The sequence below is a fragment of the Amblyomma maculatum genome, chromosome 1 (assembly GCF_055883805.1).
Source record: "Amblyomma maculatum isolate TAMU_Amacu chromosome 1, ASM5588380v1, whole genome shotgun sequence".
NCBI lineage: Eukaryota > Metazoa > Arthropoda > Arachnida > Ixodida > Ixodidae > Amblyomma > Amblyomma maculatum.
Genome location: NC_139344.1, coordinates 44,427,356 through 44,445,006, shown reverse-complemented (window position 1 = coordinate 44,445,006; position 17,651 = coordinate 44,427,356). Strand labels below are relative to the sequence as shown.

Sequence of the window (17,651 nt, the reverse complement as noted above, 5' to 3'; positions counted from 1 at the left end):
CGATAAGCGTGCAACACGGCGAGAGTTCGCGCACGCGCACGAAGAGAGGGCGTCTTCTGCTACGCTGTTCGGATCACAAAGACACACGCCCTGCCACAATATCTGTTTGCGACGTTCCACATTCTTGCGCATGCACGAACTCTCGCCGTGTTGCACGCTTATCGCCGTTGTAAGGCGCTGACTAGCAGTTTGGTCGATGCTCGCACTATATTGTTAAAAAGCAGGCCGGCTGAACATATACAGGAACACTAGTGCACAGTAAATTAATGCGCCGGAGTTATCTCGCGCGGTTGAGCAAACGTCGTTATCATCGTCATGCTCAGGCACGAGAGTATACTATGCCACAGCCGATCACGCCTCGTGTAAAACTGCAACACTCTCACGCTGTGCAGTGAACATCGTCATCTTCATTTAACCTGGGTTAATACGCCATACGCATTGGCGATCTCGCTAAAGACAGAGGCAGCAGCCGGGCTAGGGAGGATGCCTAGACCATCGAAAAAAGAGAAGCCAGAGTAGCCCGTTGCCAGGAGACCAAGCGCGGAAGCGAACCAAGGTCGAGGCGTCAGCAGCCGCTGCGTCTGCGGCTGTGAATGCGGCCGATATCTATTCGTGAAACTTGGTTTAAGGATAGTTTAACTCTACATTTTTTTTTTTAAATCGTTTATTGTGACCTGTGTATATATTTTTTGGCACTCAGGATAAATCACAACATGGTATCAGCCCGCATAAGGACCGGTCCGTGAGTTGACCCCATGATGTCGGAATTTCACGATACGCCCTTACCCGAACACAAGATTTACTCGTGGAATGTGATGTACCGTAAACCTGGTTTTTGACGATACGTTTGGAAGTTGATACCATGTCAGAACTTCGCGATATTAGCCATGCTTACTGCCGTTTTTAGCGCGAACCGTGTGAGCGGAGGGGTGCGCAGACATAATTCATTGGTAGCATTGGTAGTGTTTGTTAGCGTTGCTTGAATAGATTCGTGTACCTTTTGTTTCAAGGAATCCCGACACTAATTAAAAAATAAAGCAGAGTTCTTGACGAAAAATGCGTCTTTGCGGCATGCCGTCGGAGGACTTCAAATTTCATTATGAAGCGCAGGCGCTCAAGAAATCGGTACATTATTTCTGCAAGCCAGCAGATACGGGGGGCGGCGAACTTCAGGAAACGGGTTAAATGTGTTACCCAGTTCGGTAGTCATTAAATTATCAACATGTTTTCCTGAGGCAGATCCGTTTGATCTGCACGCAAAGGAGTTCTTTTTGTGTGATCGCTGCGGAATATTTTAAGACGCCAGCCGCAGGAGGCCAGAGTGAAGGCGGAAGGTATACAACACGGTGAATGCATATAGAAAGGCTGTGTGCCTCAGTCAATCTAGTGCACACTCCAGTTTCTTTTTTTTTTTTTTTATACCGCTAGCAGCGAAACCACTACTGCAGTATAAGCTTCGCTTGGTATTGAGGCAAGATAATAAGGCGACTGGAGAGTGATGTAACTTACTTGCAGTCCTCCTTCCACTTTTATTGTTGCTATCATTGTGATGGCGCGCTGATTTCGTTTCTTTTGTGTGTGTAGCTTGAGCGGCTGGAATGCGGGGCTTCGATGGTGTTTGGCGTGCTCCCTTTTGAGCTCGTAACTATCACCCAGCAACCGAACTGCCCCCCCCCCCCCCCCCCTCTCTCTCTCTCTCTCTCTCTCTCTCTCTCTCTCTAGTTTTTCTTTTTTGCTCTCCATATCCTTCGCTCTAGATATTTAATGTACAAATTCGAGTCTGAAAATTGGTCTGGCATTTGTGTTTTCTGGTTGCATGGTACTACCGTGTGCCAACCTTTAACCAGGTATACAAACTGGCACTGCAGTTCGTTGATGTTGGACGGGCGCGGGCAAGTTTCATCAGTGAGCCGCGTGATCCGGGGGCTAGCCGACGGGCAGGGAACATGGAAGTGCGTGCATGCTTCAAAAATATGCACTTCTGCACAATTCGCTGAATCAAATTTGTATGGTGACCTTCCTTTTTTTCTTCTTTCTTCAAGATAAAGAAAGAAGAATTTGTGATTTTTTTTACTAGTTGTTTTCACGACCAGATGGCTACATCAAATCCAAACTCAAATATCTGATAACGTCTTGTTTATGTTGCTGCAATTTAAGGGCGCTAACTGAACACCCAGGTTTCTATGCAAGGTGACTTCTACCCTATAGGTATCCCCAGTAGAGCGATTTTCGCAGCATATTTATGCACTGACTGACAGGCATGTACTACATATGTAGAGTACAAAGTGACATTTAGATAAGGAATGAACGTCGAAATGGCGATCATTAAACAAGCAGATCGTAAACGAACAAAGTTGTAAGCTACAACCCATTGTCTAAAATTATAGACTGCATCGGGGCTTAAACCTAACGAAAAGTAAATACTCAGAACAATGCTCACCTTTGCTGGAAAAACAAAGCAGGCACCCTTGAAGACCTTCATAGGTGCTGGAAAAACGATTTTGTTCCTTATGCCTATGTCCATTCAGTCAAAGGCCGTATAACGCCCTAGCTTTTAATGGTCGAGCGCTGGATACCTGTTGGTTTTCCTCCCTGCACTCTGCCCTTCGCAAGTGGCCGAGTCGCTTATCGCGTTATCGGTGGTATCTGCGGGCTTTACGAAGGCGAACACCCTTTTCGTTCTCGCTCTTCGTACGGTTAATACAAGGCAGCTATTATTTCTTAATCGTCTCTGAATCATTTTAAGACTTTTGTTTAACTTTTGTTAGGTTTGATTTGTATGTTTAACGTCGCGAATCAACTCAACCTATGACAATGAGTGGCACCGTAATAGAAGGCTCCGGAAATGTCGACCACCTGGGTCTCTAACGACATTGCACAGGCGCACATAGCGCAGTGCACGGGCGCCTTTGGCCTCCATCGAAAAGCGGCCACCGCGGCCGGGATTCGATCCCGCATCCTTGAGTTCATTAGTCGAGTGCCCTAAACACTTATAAACCTCTTTGGGCTACGGGGGTACGACACGTGCCACGACACGTACCGCGATGCGTATGACACAACAATAACAGTAGCATATATAGACGAAGGAGGGGAGATACCAGGCCGCCTCTCAGTTTAATCTCCGGCTGTCCCCACGGTTGTCAATGTCGCAACATGGCGCCGAGTCTCTACCGCGCGCTTTCCTTCCCAAACTTCGTATTTCTCCTCTTGTTCCTCTTGCAGATTTCTGCGCGAATCTACAACAGCACATACGATACGATTCCAGAAGGGTGCGAATACGGGCTGGTTGGTGGTACATGTTAAGAGGTGCATAATACAGAGCGAAGCAAGACGGGAGGAATGAGGGACAGACACATGCGTATGTGTCTCTCCCTCACTTGTCCCGTATTGCCTTGCGCTGCATTATTCACTTCCTTAACGACACAATCCTTGGGAATGATTTTCACCTTTTTTTTGCTCTCTTAGCGCAAAAAGTGCGCTTTTTGTCATAAAGACAGGTTCGGAGGTTGACATCACGCGCTCTGTACTGTTTACCCGGAAGAACACTGAACGTTTGTCGCACGGTGCTGGTGCTAGGAAAGAAAGAGAACCCTGAGAGAGAAAGAAACTTTCCATTTCCAACTAAGATTGCAGGCCCTATTCGCTATCGCGTAAACCATAAGAATGAATAAGTAATTCTTCTCTCCCATCTTTTCTTTCGGTGTTTCGTTTTAGGGTGAAAAATAAAGGAAATTATTTTAATGTAATTGGTTATTAAGCTCAGTGTCTTGAAATGGCAGCGCAAAACGAACAAGGACTTCGACGAGACGACAAGGATAAGTCGTTTGTGCGCAGCTATCTTTTCAAGACGTACTGACACGCCCAATTTGTCACAAAACACAATGTCTTTTACTCATTTGAAAAAAAAAAAATAATTATTTAGTGATTTTTTTTCTTACGCTGGAAGACGTTTTGCGAAAAAAAAAAAAAAGAAGCAGTTGTAATTTTGTAAAAGTGTTCGCTGTGCACAGTAATACCATGTACCCCGACTTTTTAAAACTAATAGAAGCTCTTCGAGCGGAAAATATGAATCATTTGGTGGAGAATGACGCCTCTCGAATAGACGCAGGATTTCAAATCTCCGTTCTCTCAGCCAAAAGGATGCTGAACGGTGTTTGGCAGCTGAGACGAGAGAGCGGAGGGTCAGGACATAGGTCCGACTCTCACTGAGCGTCTTTACGGTCTGCAGGGAGTTTAATAAAAACAAGCGTCTGGCAGGCCAGAGTTCGCTCGGAGTCTACAGATGTTCAAATTCAGATTGATTAACCTTTTTTCTACCGTTTTTACGTGACGGATATCGTCGCAGGCTGGGAAATAAAAAGTGCCGTACGTATTATACGGCACAAAGTAGTGTACTGTGCTTGTGACCTGAGAGTGTAACGGGTGTCAGCTTAACGGTTTAACGTGTGCTATACATATGGTGTATGACCTAAGGTGAAGCCGTAGAATAAAAAAAAAATTGATTTGTTCTGGTTAGTAATGTAGACAGGGGAGGGGGGGGGGGGCAGTTTTGGTTGAAGAATGCAGGTTTAAAAGACCACGTAGAGTGGACAAGGAGGGACTGGACGGGTGCTATATTCCATTCCTCGGCTTTTCTAGAAACGTGTTGTTTTAACGCTACGTTCTTCGTCTAATATATTTTTTTTTATTGTTTTTTTTTTTTTTGTGTGTGCGCACAGGGTACCAATGATACTTGTGCTTTGCTTCGGAAACATTCCCGAACGAATGTGCCGTTAACGACTGAATACGCACTGTAATTTTCCATCGGAGCCCGCTGGTGTACTACAGTCGCTAAATTTGGTGAACCTATTGCGGCCGCTGTTGCAGCGGTTAGAGGAAGCGCTCCGGTGGGGACGAATATATACATCTGGCCCCATAGCTCACCGTAAAGTGGAGATAGCTCTCCTCGTAATCCTGAACGCGCGGTGTGTGGGAAACTTCGCCTCGCGAGCCCATGTTCTCGTTTTCTTCGTCTTCTTCGTGTTATTTTGGCGCGGTATCTCAGAACTCCAGGAATGTCGCAAAGCTAAGAAAGGGAACAGAATGGATGGAGACTCAACAAGTTGGGGCGTCATTTGAACGAGCCAGCTGCCGCTGCTGCTGTGCTCGCGAGGCGATGGGAGCGTTCGAACGGCTCTCTCCGCTCTCTGTCTCGCACCCCGGGAGGCCGAGGAGGAAGGAAGAGCTCGAACAGCCGAGCCCCGTTAGAGTCCTCGCGAGAAACAAGACTTGCTCGCTCAGGCCGTCTTCGCGGCGGGGCGGCGTACAGTGTACTTTCTTCTTCTTGTGTGGCGAGCGCCGAGGAAAACCTACGAGGCCGTTGGAACTTTCTAGCGGCCTTTGAAAAAGAGTCGTCTCCTCAGCGAGGAAAACTCATTGCGCGGTCTACGGACAGCCAGGTGGAACGAGCAGCCCTCGCCGCCAATTCTTTTCTATTTTAAAAGAGTTGGTTAGGAAGGCCGCTGCCTTGTTGGCAATCCGATTTTGAGTCGACCGGTTTTCGCACTCATGCCGTCCTCCGAGCGTGTATTCGCGCGCCCGAGACTGGCGCCGCGAGACCCAATCAGCTACTGCGCGTGCTATAGCTTGTCACCCCTTTGACCATGCCGAGCACGTTGCGGTTTGCGATGCAGGACAGGGCCTGCATGCGCCGCCCTCGGTCGATAGATTTGTCTCGATCTGCCGTCTGGCTTGTAGTTAGGCGCTGTTTCATGCGACGCCACGCGTTCGACTCCCGGATGCGGCATGGCGACGTGTTGCGGTTCTCGCGCGGAAAGCGCGCTCGTACGTTTTTCCGAGTTGACTCGAGCATTTCTACGGATGCAGCGTAAAAGTCACCATGAGCCTTGGGCCCTAATTACGGAGCGATCTAATCGCTAAACCAGACACAAAACGATTTGATAGCCCCGCTCCAAATAACTGTATTTCTAATGGATCCCAGTAATATGCGTTGTGGGGCTAGTTGGTTCATACTCAGATAGGTTTTATGCGCTCCGTCCTGTCTCCCTTGTCTTTTTGTGTCGTCTTTTTGTGCGCATAAAACCTATGTAATGGATCGCTTTGGGACTGTTTATATATATATATATATATATATATATATATATATATATATATATATAGTTTCGTAAGTCAGCTCCTGGTGAAGCTCTTGCGCATTTTATGCCCGAAAGCGCGTTTTGTCTTAATAAGGCATGGAGTTCCGATGATCGTGGTGACGCTACAGATCTGCTAATACGAGCGTGCATCGCTTTCTCGGGCATCACTTTGTGGTTTCACGCGTTATGTCGCAAGAGCGCTACAGCTGTGTAGGCCGCGAGGTAGAGGTTTTAAGGTGTACGTAGGCTTTTGCGCGAGTGAGGATGACAGCCTGCGCTTTTGTTGCCGAATATAGTGCGTTTTGCGTTCGTCCGGTTCCTCCCACGTGACACAGTCCAAGTATTATTCGATTGCTGTTTACTGGGTTGTGAAGGAGTTTGGCTCTTCGTATCCTTCTAGCATGTGCTTGCATAGAGATGTTAGAGGAACGTCTTCGGTTGTACGGACTTAGGCCCACATGTGCTGCCAGTAAAAGGACACTGGACGCTGAAAGGACACTGAAATTTTATACAAGAAGTCCGCAGTGTTTTGTCTCACCACATCACTTGGAAGTGAATTCCGATCCTTAATTGTTCGCATTAAAAGAAAAAAAAAAGAATGCTGCAGGAGATTCGTCCTTCAGCTGTATGGTATATATGTGCTCGATTTGTGAAGATGCACGATGTGGATGGTGCAAATTCAGTGACGGTGAAACATTTGTTTTATCGCGATAGTTTTAGTGAGCAGCCACTAGGACAGTGCAAGTTCGTGAATCTGCATTTTAGAAAACTCGAAATACAACGCAATGAAAGAAGACCCTTCGTTTCGGGTAAAACCGCTTCTCCCAATTTTGGCGCTTCGAGTGGATTTATGCCCGTAAATTCAACTTCAGGAAATAATAGTCAACGGGTGCACGAATCTTAAGACATATCTCCTAATCTAGCGGTTGTTTTGTGCTTTTTGTGTAGCTGTGCTTTCAACTAATTATTGGTGGTGTTAAAGCGGCATTCTACAGACACGTTGTGACTATATGAATTCTACCAGTCGAAAGCTCCTCGTCCAAACAAACGCGAATACTAAACTGTGACGATGAGAAACACGTTAGAACAATTTAAGACCTAACTTTTTTTTTTCATGTTGTAGTTTTGTCTTTCAATGGATGACGGTGGCTGCCAAACCACGACATTGGGGACCCAGTATGTTAGTATGGTGCAACTCTATATGCAACTCTTGGCCTCCGACTGTGCACGCCGCCTAGACGACGTGCAATCACAGTAATAAGCGTGACGTTAACCGAGATGTGTAAGCTTTGTTGTAGCTAAAGTGGACAGCATTGAGGTGGTGATTTTAAAACAACACCAATAATTAACACTGCAGGTACCTATTACAGATACCAGCAACCGATTTCGCAGGCACAGCAACGCCACTGGCAGCCTAGTAGCAGTCTGTCTTTCCGAAAACAGTAGAAGAGACGGTGAGAAAACATGGTTAAACTGTACCAGAAACGTTGACTAGTAGTAATAAAAAGAATGAGGCGTTTAGAGTTTCTTCCACACACACACACACACACACACACACACACACACACGCACGCACGCACACGCACACGCACACGCACACGCACGCACACACACACACACACACACACACACACACACACACACACACACACACACACACACACACACACACACACACACACACACACACACACACACACACACACACACAAAGAAAATTTGCGCGACGTATTCCACTCAGTCCTTTCAAAAACTAGAGTTCCATCAGCTTCAAGAGACGTTGCCTAATTACTAGGAGAGCACCGAAAGTTTATTACGGCAAAGGCCAACTCTGGCCTGACTTCATTTGATATTTTAAAATATTCATTCCTCCCAGAACTGCGCGCGCTCTTCCCTGGCTGGTGTCATCATAAGTGAAATATCTACAAGAACGTGCCAAAATTGTGCTGCTTGTCTCCGGCAGTGGAGTGGGCATTTAAACGTAATTTAATGCTTGGTTCAATTTTTACGTTCCTTGTATGTGTTTTCACGTTTCTCTTCAAAAACAGTGATCAGATGTATTATTGGAATCAGTGTATCGCGCGCTACCCACTCTAATGACGTCCTGCTCCAATGCGTTTAGGCGCTTCTAAGGCCGTCTATGACGTTGTGTTTTTCCGGCGCAGTAACAAGGCTAGTCAGGTCTAGCAGAGACGCAGAAATGAACCATAATTGGATCGTTACGTGCATTTACGCAATGAAATAACTTTTATATCAGGGAAAAAAAAAAAGGAGGACTTGCTCGGAAGCGTCTTGACCGGTACGAGCTGAAATTTATGTTGTTTGTAAAAGTAGTAAAGAAAAAAAAAAAACTCTCGATGTCCCGCGGATTAAAACATGTACTTTTGGTAAATTATATTTGCTAGCGAAAATAAACCGATTAAGTAGGATTATCCCGATTAGTACGCGAATTTGAACTAATTAAAGCAACGTATCACCCGTCTTTGACCCCGAATCCCAAACACAAAAAATTAAGCAAATAAACCCGATAACGAAGATCCCAGAAGAAGGCGCGGCGAATTCTTTATGGCGTTGCTACTTCCGATCGCCTTGCTATATCTCTTGTTTTTCTCGAGTGCAGCTTTTATGTTCGAATCGTGCGGTTACCGCATTAGAAAAATACTGACATGTATGGAATCGCCACTGCATGTAGATGATTGTGGAGACTGGATTTAGGTCCGCCTTCTATTGTATTTAATTCCGATTCTTTGTGGAACTTTGCAGTCCACAAAGAAGCGATGAGAATGTATTCGAGGGAAATGAAGTGCGGGCGAAGCGGAAAACATATATGACCGGAGGTTTGTAGTGGTTACAGTGACAGCAAATGTGGTGCGAAAGGCCAGTCGAGGTGTTTAGCGTATAGTTGGGCATACGGGTGTGGGAAACAGCAATCCCACACCCGTATACCCAACTATACGCTAAACACCTCGACTGGCCTTTCGCACCACATTTGCTGTCACTGTAACCACTACAAACCTCCGGTCATATATGTTTTCCGCTTCGCCCGCACTACATTTCCCTCGAATACAATCTCATTGCACGGCCTTGCATCACGACGGCATTGTGGCAAAGATTACGTCTTGTCATGACCTTGTGGGTTCACATCTGCCGAGCTTTTGAGGGTGTAGTTTTGGTCGACTGCTGTAGGTCTCTGCTAGGTGCTGTGTGTTGTGATTGCTAAGAGACAATACTACAAGTACAGTTGCGGATTTATGGGTCACATTGGAGGGGGCAGTCAGGGTGATGGAAACGGGACTTCTCATTTTAGCGATGTATTTCTTATGCGAAATGTATGAATCGGCATGATTTTTCCCTGGCTTTCCCGTGTTAGGTATTCTCGATTGGGAAAAGGGGAGGGGGAGTGCCCTCTTCGACCCCTAACAGTGTTTTGGGTGCAGCATTTACAGTTTCTCTGTGTTTCTCTTTTGCTTTTACGCAGAATTACTTCAAAATAAAGACGTGGAGCGACGACTGCGTGCGCCCAAAACTATTAAACTCGTATGCCACCAGCAACGTTGGAGGCAACCGCTCGCTGTGGGGGAACAAGGTGCGTATAGCTGTCTCTTGAACCGATCGCAAGGGTATGCAAAAGTCACGGAAAAAGTAAAAATTCAATAATTTTAAATGCTTAGAAACCTCAGCGCTGTGCGATTTTTCACAGCAACGTACGCAAAGGAATTTAGTTTTTATTTTATAGACGAAAAATTTTGTTTCGATATTTGTCGCCGAAACGGAGCGCTGCAACGCCACTATAAGAACTACTTGAACGTACAACTGAAAAGCTAAACAACCACCTTCCGTTGGCAAACAAAACTAACTGTGGCAATAAAACATTTTTTCTGATTTTTCGTCCATTTCTGGGAAAACCATAATTGTGCTGCTGTCTCTGCTCTGCGAATTGTTTACTCTTTATTCGCTGTGTGACTTTTGGATACAAACGAATGGTGCGCGTCTGTGGCACCAATTTGCTGACGTATCAGCCGCATCGCTGCCGAAGCGGCACAAATCTGGCTCTGCGCATGCGCGCACCTGTGTGTGCGCGCGCATGGGTAATACGTTTTATTCGTGAAAAGCTAGCGATTACAGCTTCATGAATAGGTGCATTCTAGCTTTTTCACCTGCGCTGGAAATCATTAAGCGCGGAGAAAAAAACAAAATGCCTTGCGTCATTGATAATTTCCTCGGAGATAAAGCGAAGTGGGTTAGTTGCGTCAATCGCAGTTGTTATCGTGTACCGTGCACTAAACCTCGTTGTTGAAAATGCACCGAGTTATAGCTCTATACATCGTTATATCACCTTTATGGCCAACTAATTACTCATACGTTCAATTAAAACAGCTGTCATTTAATTTCCTTCAAGAATAAATAAAGGCCATTCTTAACCCTTCCTCTCATGACTTCGGGTTGTCTTAGATGCCAAGTGAAGTTACAATAGAGGCTTTTGGTGTAGCACAGACGTACGGGTTACCGGAACCCTCTTACGCGCGCACATGCAGTGACCAATCCTTGCCCCACCCCTGCCACAGCGCGTGCGCAGGAGGTGTGCCGTAAGCCATTATGCATCTACGCTAGTATACGTCTCTACTCTGCTAAATGCCTCTATTGTTCGATTACGTGCGCACAAGGCTCTCGGGAGTAAGCTGGCCACGTCCTTCTACCGGCGCTCGGTCTGCGTGCATCCTGTCCGCCAGTTTCCGGCCGGACGTAGAACGGCTCAGCGTCCATTGGCGCCCGTCGATGCTGGCTGCGTGCGGGCGTCGCACGTCGCGTTCTGCTACTGCAGTCGACGTCGGTGTGTGCGCGCGTGTGGCGTGCGCGGCCTTTGTGGCGTCGCACGGTGGTCGGCAGGTCCGGGCTGGCCACCGTCATTGTGTGCGGCTGTTTTTCGACGCCCTTCCTACCGGGCTGACGGTCCGCTCTGCATGCAGCAGGCAGCCGCCGCCTTTTCCGCCGCGTAGTCCGCCTGCGGCGAGCGCGCGCGAATAGTGTCTTTTAGTGGCACTGGTCACAGGCAGTGTTTGATCACCGTGTGTTTGTAGCGAACGTGTGCAAGTATTCGTGCTACGTCACGAGCCTTCTTGTCTCCAGTATTGCGCTCTCCATTTTTTTTTTTTTTTTGTTTAATCTCTAGACATCGCGCTTGTGATGTCCAAAACACGCGCTTCGTGTTTGATTTGCGTATTTTAGGCTCCATAGCAGCGATGCCAGCACGTCGGCTCAGCTGCAGCTGCAGCAGCGCCCGTCTCGGCTGCGGGAGGTGGTTAGTTCGAAACCCACCGCCGGATACCCACCGGTAAAAATGGGTACAAGCGTCCCCCGGCCTGGCGCTCGGCTTTTCCAGGGGTGTGCGTTTGGGTGAAGCTCCGTAAACCCCGCTGCGCGCCCCTCCTCCGCAGTGGGCCCAAACCCAGTTTCGAACCTCGCAGCCTGCAAAGATGGTTCTGTTTGTCTTGCAAAGGTACTTCCTTTGAGCCTCACCTGAAGTGCTCCCTTAGAGCCTCAGCTGCAGCAGTCTGTTATAGGGACCGTTGAGCTGCGTTATTGTGAAACCAGTCTCGTGTGCTTTCTCTTTCCTTCTGTTCCTGTCAGAATTCTGCGAATTCCCATTACGTTGAACAGTGTCATTACGAGCACTTCCACGCTAACTCCCGACGAAATGCCGCCTGAACATATGTTAACATCTCACTTGGGCCGTTCAGCCGGCTGCGGCTTTTGGCATTTGGCGCGGCCGCCCCATACACACGTTATACTAGCGCAGGTCGTTACTTCGCACGGCAACATCTTCTGCAACGAACCTGAAACGAACCTTCTTATTGTTATTTTTTTTTAATCGTCGCACTTCTCCTTTCTGCAGTGGCCACCTCCCTTCTTCCCGCGCACGCATGACCTTCTACTCCTCTCGTGCCTTCAGCTGTCTGCCTTCATGCCTCTCTGACGGTACTTGCTGGCCTCAAGCCACACCTACTGCTTTGTGCCACCGCTTTCTAACACCATTTAAAAATAAATTTTTCACCTCCCGTTGGGGGTGCTTTCCAAAGCATGCTTGATACCATGCGGGTTGTGCATTCAAGAAAGGCTGGCTGGACTTATTCTTTTCTTACATTTTCTTCTATGAAATCCTGGCTTTTGGTGCTCGTTTTTGCTTTTAATATTTTCCCTCCCTTTCCTTTTCCTCTTTCTTCCTATGAGGGACAGAAGACCTTGTCACCATGCAGCGAAGTGCTGACAAGTATGCCGTTTGCTGCAAAGAGAGAGGAGAAATCATTCTTAATAAAGTGCCATGCCCGGCGTCAAAAATTCAGGATTTCGCTGCAACTGTCTTCCCCAGAATTCCGTCGTATATGCGGAGAAGCGAAGGTTGGCGATATGGCCAGTGCGCCCTATTACCGCGCACTGTTGTCCCGGAGTTACGCCTCGGCTTTGGTCAAAGGCGACGCTTGCCAAATCTTGTGCACTGCTTCTGTGCCCATTGTTTGACGAGTGCCGATGCGGTACGATATGCCGTGTTTTCCGTTCTTTTCCCCCGCAGATTGTTGTAGGAATGAGCTACAGCAAAAAAAAAAAAAAAAAAAAAAAAAAGAAAGGCTAATTTGAGGACAGTGAAGTTATTTAGCGGCAATCGGCACACACGTTCCATTAACTGAGTGCCAAACCCGTTGACGTCGCGTACGCATACCAAAGCCGCATGTCTACCCCAACTGCATCCGACCAGCGCGTCGAATGGCGAGCGTGGTGCCGTCAACGTGGCGTAACAGGCGGTACCTGGAAACCGGGCAGCAGTTCCGTGCGCGCGTGCTTATTGTTATTGCGGGGGGCCCCCCTATTGTTGTCCAAGTCCACGCTGTGTCGATTGGTGCTCCCGTTGCCCTTTCCCTTGTGGCCGCATCGTGCAGTAATGGCTCCCAGGGCGCGGCCGCAGTGTCGGCCGACGGAGAAGAGCACGGCTGGAGAGGGGAGAAGCTGGTTTGTGGCATTGCGGCCGGAGCGCAATCAATCGGCGAGCGCCCATTTCTGTCGCCGCGCGTCCTCAGTGCGTGCGCATTCATCGTCTGCATGTGTACGTACTGCTCGACCTGGTACCACAACGACGAAGACGACCCGGAGCGCGAATATACTATATATGCATGCGGGTCGCTTCGGCGCGCCGCGGTGTCTCGCGGTGAATTGGTGGTGGGCGCCGCTGCATGTAAGCGGGCTTTGTGCAGCGTGCCGTTGGGCTCCTTCCTTCCCACTCCCGTCCCCTCCTCCGCTTGCCCGTTCAGGTTTTATCCGCGGTGTCGACAGCGTTTGCAGCTGTAGGCAGTTGCAGGCTGTTATATCCGTAGCACGGTGGACTGTACGCGGACTGTATACAGGGCTGCGCATATAACGAGCCCGGATGCAGCGAATTCAGTTGTAGCGCCTTCGAGCATATGATATGGATCTTGTCGCTGTGCCATGTGGTCAAATAGCGCGTACTGTACTGCAACTCTTCCAAATTCGACGCGTCACATTCCTTCCGGCATCTGTGTTCATCGCAGTACACTTTTCAAATGAGCTAAAATAGTGTCCGTTGCATTCGCGACTCCGCGGGCGCTTGGTCGTTCTCACGTGAACATGAGCGAGAGTGAATGCCGCCTCCGGTCATGACCTGTGCCTGCATCTTGCCTCGTGCTGCCTACTGGTGCCGGATACATCGCGTGGTGCAGGTGCGCACTGGCGTGGCAAACTTACCAGACCTCATTTTTCTTCAGGTTCGATAGAGCGAAACAACGGAAGATTGCAAGACAAAGCTTGTCCCTTCGGATTGTTTCGCGCTATGGAGTGCACGCGCGGAGGTTTTAATAACATGCCGGCGTCGTCTGTGGGAAGCCTTCACTCCTCAGAAGCTTCACTATACTATCGCCAGGTTTTCCGCCCACTAGGAGACCGGGCAGCAGCGAAATAAAAAAATGCAGGTGAAATCTAATTCGCGCTATGGGAAAGCCAGCTGCCCTGCAGAAGCGCCAGTCACCAGCCACTTCGATCCCGCCGTTCCCCATAGCTATAGGTACCCGTCCACCCACCTATCCCCATCCTCGAAAAGCACCACACGCCAGCCACCCACTTTAAGCCCTAAGAAAAAAAAAAAAAATACTTATATTGCATGAAGCCTTGGCTTAGTGTGGAAGCATCAAAATAATCATACAAATGCTACTGCAGCTTTCCCGTATCATGGAAACTTCATGTTCGTGTTGTTTTGCTCTCAGCGAAGCGTTGGCAGTCATCGTCTGCATCACACTCTGAGCTTTCTCTACAAGCTTATACTGGTACAACCGTATAGCTTCAACTGCCGAAACTATAGGAGCTCGAAAGCCGGAAAAAGTGCAGTAATCACACCCTGTTTCGGCTGGGAATCGGACGCGCCCAACGCGTCTCCGGCCGCTGGGAAACCTTGGACGGTCGCTGTTGCCAGAGCAACTAGAGTGTTTTCACTGTGCTCTAACACTTAATCCAGGGACTCTACGGAGTCTACTCCGTGCAGCGCTCGATGAGGCATGTGCTGAGAGAACAGAGCGCCCTATCAATCATCGTTATACCACCGTGTTCTCGGGACACGGGGGAAAACTTGCACAAGTTTACGCTGCAGTGATTACGCGTGGTATATTGCGTATTTCGTAATACTGTCGATGATGGTATCGATAGTTTTTCTTAAAGCCGATATTTAGATAGTAATATTTATAGTTTCGAATTAGTACAGCAAACATATTACTGAAAAAAAAAAAATCTCTTTTTCTTGTTTCTGCTAATGTGTTCGCCGAATGTTGCAGAGCAAGCGGGAAAACGGCATTTTTTTTTTTTTTTCTGTCTGTTCCTACGGCAATAGTAGTATGCGCACAACATCTCCTGAAGTTCATATGCGTAAGCTTAGAAACGGAATGTAATTAAAGTCGCTGTAGGAAGTCTCTCGCTGATCCTAATGCCGGACGCGTGGCAACGCCTTTTTGCGCGCTCGTTGCGTGCGTGCGCGAGGCTCAGCACCTATTTTCGCGTCGGCGCGGTCTCGTATTCAATCCCCGAACCGGTGCTTGATGCGAGCGTGCCACCGGAGGAGCGGTCTCTTTAGGCAGACGCATTCGCCATAGCCTTGTGCCTAATTTGCTGCGGTGCCTCTCTCAGTAGCGCGTACAGAAAGGAACAGCCCCGCTTGAAGTTGCTTCGAGGTCACTCAATAATGCTTTTGGGTGGCGGAGCCTTTTGATTTTCGATTCCTTCACCTTACATCCTGCGTGTTATATTTAAGAAATCGACTGGCACATCCTTAATTCTCACGCACATTCCCTTGTCTAAAAACATTTGAGGGGTAAGCTTGTACGCGTCATTGATTGGGTATGTCCTAGTGCTGACATTTTCATCGCTGGTGCGCTACAAAGGCTTCCTACTTAGTGCGTATCTTTTACCCCCTCCTCCGTCTACTTCTTTACAAGTTCGCAGAGCGCGTGTGCACCTATTGCACTTGCGTAGCATTATGAGCCCAGTCGTTTTGAAGAAAGGAAAGCGTCTCCAACTGGCGCTAATCATGAATGCAGCAATTCATACCGCATGTAAGCGAGTACTCGGCTGCTGGCACGTGATAGCCGTAGGCCACCAGGAGTATAGTACATATTTGCAGTTTTCCTGGGGCTTCATGTATATGTGTTGCATTCTGTAGGAGTTAGGATTTTTGCCTCATGGGTAGTCTCACTACGGTACGTATTCGGATAGTGCGTATGCTCCCGTTCGCTTCTGCACCTTCAAGATCTGCTCTATCTTCACTGGTGGCATCTAGTGTTCACAGCCACTGGTCTCGGTATTTCGCCACTACAGGAATCACGCCGATGAACCACTCGTTCGGAAACGCGAGAGAGACACGATGGCAAAGCGAGAAGCGAAACCGCCCATAAACACTGCTAGGTTTAAGAACTGATTGGTCGCGAGCTCTCAGGTGGTGGCCAAAAGGTGAATAACCTCTCGCGCCCATTCACGCAGTTGCGCTAGAGGAGTACATTTCGCATTTCGCACGTGACTCACATGCAAGACCGAAGTGCGTGCTTTGCGCGCGCGTTCACTTTCGCGGGTGTTTGCGTAACCGCTGCGCCACGTATTGAGCCCTCTTGGAGTCTGCCGCCCGTGCATGACTTTACGTTTGCTTTCCCGTCTCTTCTGCCGTCTTTGCGCGCGTTGATGAAGCTCATCGTCATCTCACATGGAGATGTCTCCCACACGTGTCGATGCGCTTAGCAGTAGTTCTACCTGCGTGCGAGGAGCGCTTTGGAAGCGGGGCGGAGACCTCCCGCCGCAGCCTCGATTCTTCGCGTCGACTGACGACCGTCTCCGGAGGGGGCATGTCTGGGGTGCGGCCGTCGCCACAGGGTAATTAAGGTCCCGCCATTGCGTGCGCGTGAGAGTGCGTGCGGGCTCGGCCCTTTGCCTGTCGAGCCGCCGGTTCACCTCCGCGCCGACGAAAAGGGCGAACGAAAGGACGTGCTTCGAACCTCGTGCCGCCATCGCTACCCGACGAACAGGCCACAATCTCTGATGGCACTATCGGGAAAGCCGCCTGGCTTACCCAGCCGCGTTGCTTTCGGCGCCCAGTAGGTCGGGCTGCGGAGCGGCCTGGAATTACATTGGAGGCTTATCGGGACGAGAGGCTACATAGGAACCAGGGCTCGCCACGCCGGCTGTTGTGCGTTGACACGGTGGCGCCTCTCCCAGTCTTCTATAACTCCGTCTTTATCTATATTGCCGCGAAATATTATAATATTTATTTATTGCGTGCAACAGCCACCGGCATGCGGCCTAATCGCTTTGCTTGCAACGCATAGAGCGATGTAAGTAATGCCGCGAAGATTTTGTTGTCTTTGTTCACGCTCAGTGTCTCCTGGATGCGGCTTTATTTGTAACGCAAGATGCGCCAATATTTATCTCGACGGCTTCCACATTGTTCCTGATCGTCCCACTTGCCTTCGAAGGTTTTCTATTGATGTTTCCGTGCCGACTTTAAATTCAGCGAGCTTGACGACCAGCCAGCACCTTTGCTGTTGTCGCCGCCGTTGAGCGCTGATCAGCCCAAGCGTTTAAGGACTACGTCAGTCTGTTCGTTGTTCCTTATGGATTGTCGTCACCACGTGACAATATGAAGCGAGAGCGGGGTTCGCTATATTTCACGGGAAAGAGATTAATACTAAATAACTACTGGTGTCAGTGGTGTGTGTTAAAATTACCACGCGCCCCAAGTTTTACTAGCCGCCAATCAAGTTGACGCTTGGCGTAGTTTTCACCAAATCGCTATATAAGAATGACTTCATTCGACGCACCAAATGCACTTGTGAAAATGATTTGGTCTGTTCTTAGGTTTCGACGCCTTTGCTTATGATATGAAGTGTTCACGGTATAAGAGCCGACTTGTAACTGGCTTCTTATTCGGAGAAGCGTTACTGACATACATTTCACCAAACAAACAAGAAAGAAAGGTCATCA

The 17,651-nt window shown here is 48.6% G+C and overlaps 1 protein-coding gene across 2 annotated transcripts in view; it reads left to right on the top strand.

Moving 5' to 3' along the window:
- LOC146202244 (uncharacterized) overlaps nucleotides 1-17,651 on the top strand; it is a 369,509-nt gene that overhangs the window by 103,045 nt on the left and 248,813 nt on the right. For both annotated transcript variants that reach the window (XM_084588034.1, XM_084588035.1), the window contains one exon: nucleotides 9,613-9,720. In XM_084588034.1, coding sequence (XP_084444160.1) covers nucleotides 9,613-9,720 — 108 coding nt within the window. The remainder of the gene's footprint in view (nucleotides 1-9,612; nucleotides 9,721-17,651) is intronic.